General features: G+C 35.5%; 1 protein-coding gene across 1 annotated transcript; it reads right to left on the bottom strand.

Moving 5' to 3' along the window:
- Nucleotides 1-1363: 1363 nt before the first annotated feature.
- On the bottom strand, nucleotides 1364-4989 carry LOC107709587 (uncharacterized). The gene is made up of 6 exons (XM_016514100.1): nucleotides 4980-4989; nucleotides 4173-4222; nucleotides 3208-3495; nucleotides 2785-3036; nucleotides 2588-2668; nucleotides 1364-2483 (listed from the first exon to the last, which is right to left on the bottom strand). Coding segments are annotated over exons 1-6 (774 nt in total). The 5' UTR covers nucleotides 4982-4989; the 3' UTR covers nucleotides 1364-2382.
- Between the last annotated feature and the right edge of the window lie 144 nt (nucleotides 4990-5133).

Below are 5133 nucleotides of genomic sequence, written 5' to 3'. Positions count from 1 at the left end.
GTGCAACAGATAAACAATTAATTAGATTTAATAACTCTGAAAAAAAGATTCAGTTCATTAACAAAGATGATACTGACTGCTACGATAGACAAAACAAAACAGCAGCAGAAGACTGAAGCATCTGAACCTGATGAAAATACAGACGGCTGTTATGTGACAGATACAGATACACATCACAAAGACATTTATACAGCGACAAAACACTTTGCTGAGCGGAAAAATATTACTAAAAATTATCTTTCATTTTGTCTGAACATGACAATGTAAGAATAAGAAACTATAATCTGAATCTTTAGTTGTATAAATGATTCCAGTGTAATCCTCAAGACTCAAAATGATCCCAATGTCCAATGGACACAAAAGTTTATGACATTCTTTCTCTTGCTGCCAAACAATAGTCTTTATCATCATAATCGCAGAAGGAGATATTCAGCATAAATATGTTGACTCATTTCCTCATCACAAGCAGGTTTAGTTTTACACAAACAGAAACACAACTATTCGTATGATAGCACAAAAACACACAATCTTATATTTAATAGCATGCAAACTTACACGGTAAAACTTCCGCATGAGTCTTCTGAGCTGATGGTCAAAATGGCGTAAATCACTGGAAGTCTATGAAGTGGTGACAGGTAAACACACAGGTGTTCTTTAAGCGGTAGTTTGGATGTTTACGGTGGCCGAGAGAGTTCACGTCTTCTTCTTTGACGTTAATGGTGGTTGGCAAACCAAAAAAAGAGAGAGAAAGAGAGAGAGAAACCTATATACTGTGCTCTGACCCTTTATCTTTAAGAAAATTTAGAAGACTTCAAACGTCACTTCACTAAAATGAAACAAGCCTCGATATGGAGCTCCGTCTGAAAGTAGGCCTCCTGACATTCTCAACACAAGATTCGAAGCCTCGTATCAGGCACATGTTCTACTGTTTCTGATATTTGACAATGGTCGTAAAATCCTCTTGGATTCTTCTGCTAATGTGAAGTGTTCTATCCAAATCATGATGTCCTATTCTTAGCCTGGTGGTTATGGTTTAAGGTTAAGCATTGGTAATGATCAGAAAATGCACAACATGAGTGATTTCTTAGTTTTACTGCTGTTTATTTAATCAGAACTCTCAACAACACATTTTACATTCAAAACATTTTGTTTAATCAAACTTTATGTGCCATAAAACGGTTGGCATTATTTTCTCTTAAACTTAGCTTATATGTGCATAATACTGCTAAAAGTATATGATGTGTATAATACAGCTAGACGAGCATTTCTCATGTGGGCATGCAAATCTTACACATACAAAAGTACATACAACAAAACAATATCAACAAAAACGTTTCATACAAAAGAGGTTCAGTTTGTTTCATTTTTCTCAGTACAAAGCAGATTTACAAAGAATAATGCAAATCCCTGATGAAGCAGTCAAAAGCAACAGTGGACATGAAAAAACTCTCTACAGACAACGATGAATACACTTCATCATGTCATTGTAAATATATCTAAATATGTTAAACAACACCTCTCCGTTTTATTTCAAGAGCGTGATACAGTATTGTTCTACAAAACAATCATTTCAAAACCCCGGACTTTACAAGTGATAAAACAGAAGGAATTAAAAAAAAAAAAAAAAAGTTTTTTAAATAAAGTGCTACATTAAACTATTCCTGCTCATCAACGTAGTGCAATAAGAAATAGATCAAATAAGCTGTATTTCAGAAATACAATATCAGTGCCTGAAAGAGTTCCATACTGATTTAGCCATGTAGCTCAGCATGTGATGCATCAAAATGAACTTTTAATAAACTTATCAATGTTTAATAAAAACACTATTTTTTCTGCAGTCATACATGAAGCACATTTGTCTTAAGATGTGTCTTTAGCGCTGTTGTGCTCTATAAATATGTGCATATGTCCTCAGCATTAGCCCCTGATGTTTTCAAAAGCTAGAAACACTCCTGGTCCACTACAGCAATTTCAGGACTGACTCACGCAACAATTTAAAAGATTCACTCGCGTAATTAATGCATTTGTCACTTCTGCAACTTAGCAACTTGTACATGAACATTGGTCCTCTACATAAACAAAAACTTTTCTTTAAATTGTGAACGGATTGTATAGAGAAAGTGAGCAAAGAGCGCTCCCTTTATATCGTGACTGACTGAGAGCATTAATGCAAAATAAAAGAACCCCCCAAGAATGAATTACATGCAGATACAGTCAACATTCTCATGTAGAGCAGCCCAAATGTTCATATGTATAGTTCATTACATATATTGACAGAATCATCTTTTAGCATTGAAGGCAAACTTACAGTGATGTTGCTACATGACATCATCTGTGAAATTCATTGCACTTTGACCCCTTGGTGCCAAACATGTCCTGCTTTTAGAAATCGGTGTGTTTCTGGATGGTAAGCGTAACCAGAGTAGAAACCAGCAGAGCTGCATACACAAGCAGTCCAGCACTCATAATCCAGTAGATTACAGCTGGAAAAGGGAAGATGGGAAGAGAGCACAATTTTTTAAAATGTTTTTTAAAACTCGCTGCTTAAAAATTTTATAACGCTCTCAATGCATCCAGTTTTACTTACGAACTTGCTCCGTCTCATCAGTTTTGTCTTTATCTGTGCTGTCCAGTTTTTTCTTTGATTCTGTACTAGGATACTTTGATTCTGTAGAGGATATTGAGAGGTTAGTCACAAAGTTTAGCATCAATTTGCTGTTAAAATCATGATGAATAAACCTCAGCTGTGCACTTTATTTTCTACATATCTATTGATCTTCTCACCTGTGACTGTCACTGTGATCAAGATTTCTCCATCAGGGTCCAGAACTCTGTATGTTCCTGCGTCTCTGGCTGTGAAATTACTAATGATCAGGTTTCCATCACTAATGGTGATCCGTTCACTCTGAACTCCATCAGTTCTGCTCCAATCCTTCATCCACTCTGTGCTTCTTCTGCTCTGATGCTGCACTTTATCAGCGTTTGACAACAGAACATCCAACTTCAGCTCCTCACCTGTTTTCACAGAAACCTCATCTGAGGAGAAACACAAATACATTAATCATTATTATGATGCTTTCAAACAATCAATGCCATAAGCACACTAATCTGAATATTAAGCCTGTTCCATTCAGAGTCTCTTCTGGTTACATGCAATACCACACGATTACTAAAGGAAAACCAGAAAACACGTTTTTTTTAATTTACCCTGAATATGAAGTTGGTACGTCTTGATCAGTCGCTCCAGCTCTGTCTGATTATTGTGGTAATAGACTCTCATAAAGTATTTCCCAGCATCACTGAAGCTCAGATTCTTGATGAAGATGTCACAGTTTCCTTGTTTAAATACTCGTCCACTGCATTCTTCAGTCTCACAGACAGGGATGTTTTCTGATCGACTGATTAAACTAATATCAGAAATCTCTCTGGACTCAAATTCACATGATAGTGTGATGTTTCCTCCCTTTTTTCCTGACACAGATATAGCGGAGGTTCCTGCAAATACAGAATCATTCAATATAAAGTATTAATTAAAAAAATACATGTATGGTATTAAATACTGTTTATTCTCTGTTAAGAGTTATTTTAGTCAGCTTTTCTTTTTGCTCAAGACATTTCACCACATATTCTAGTGATTCCACAACTGTGAACTGATGGCAGTTTCTCCAATAATTATCATCAGAAATGCCTTAAAGATTAAAGTTTAAGGTTACTGGTTTGGGCCATGATCTATTATTTGTGAAAATTAAAGTATGCAGTATCCAAAACCACTACTGTATGAGATTGCGTGTATATTCCAGCTGATTATTCTTACTTTTGTCAGAGTTCAGAAATGTTCATCTTGTAAGTCAGTTTTGTGTATTGTTGGTCTTTCTGAACTCACAAATAACCCTCATTCATGGCAATACAAAGCTAGAGCACATGCGTCAGAGCAGTTATAGTGAATTCCTGAACATCCCTGACCAAACAATGTTTAATAATAGACGGGCTGCACAGATAGCTCAGCGCTGTCATGGTGTGATAATGCTGAGGAAATTCTTCCATCAATCCACAAGAGTCCAGTAAAATGACTAACTGTGTGACGCAACAGAGAAACAATTGACTAGAATAACTCTGAGTGAATGAAATGAAATGAAATGTTAAAATAATAGTAATAAACAAATGATACTGACCACAATGATTTGCAAAGCACAGCAGCAGAAGAAGATTTAACCAGTTTAACCTGATGAGAATGCAGACAGCAGTTATGTGACAGATACAGACACACATTACAAATAGTTTAATACAGCGATCAAATACTAGCAACAACATAATATATACCTGACTGCTGTAACACGTCTAGTCTCTTCTGTGTTTTCAGTCATGGTTTTCAGTTCTGCTCTCTGTGACCTAGTTTTCCTGTATTAAGTTCATTCCTTTCCATCTTTGTTCATTAATTACCTCATTAGTTCCCTTTGTCTGAGTCATGTTCATATTCCTGGAGTTACTCTCTGACTGTACGTGTATTAATATTCTCTGGTTTTCTGAGTTTTATCATTATTCACTGATTTCCATTGATTCTCTTTCGTCGTGCGATTGTTTACACACCGTTCTGACAACTTTCACTTTCAATTTTATTTAAAGATCCGACAAATTTAGATCTTGAACATGGTCAAAAATAAGAAGAAACATCAAACTAGAATCTGAATATTTGGTTTAATAAATTATTTCAGTCTCGTAGCCTACTCAAAATGATCCATCAAACTCAACTGACACAAATAAAACGTTTATGAAATTATTTTTCCTGCAAAAAAACAAAAAACCGTCTACTCATTATATTAATAACAGCATTAATTAAAATCATAATCACCGTTATTATCATAATCAGCTTTCATCGAAAACATGTTTACTTCCGCATCACTCGCAGTTCAACATAAACACACCACTAGTTTAATAAAAACACTGAGGCGGGATTAATATTTTACATCATGAACACTTACATGGTAAAACTTCTGCTTGGGTCTTTTGTTCTGGCGTTAAAAGTTCGTAAACCACTGCACATTTTGCGAAATTTAAGTAAAACTTCGTATTAACTTCGTATAAACTTGCTGCGTATGATATGATGAAAGCAGCCCCTGCTAACCGCCTCAACCA

Source organism: Sinocyclocheilus rhinocerous, unplaced genomic scaffold, assembly GCF_001515625.1.
Source record: "Sinocyclocheilus rhinocerous isolate Xijiao unplaced genomic scaffold, SAMN03320098_v1.1 scaffold17715, whole genome shotgun sequence".
Lineage (NCBI taxonomy): Eukaryota > Metazoa > Chordata > Actinopteri > Cypriniformes > Cyprinidae > Sinocyclocheilus > Sinocyclocheilus rhinocerous.
Note: the sequence above shows the minus strand (reverse complement) of the source record. Positions and strands in the feature narration are given on the sequence as shown.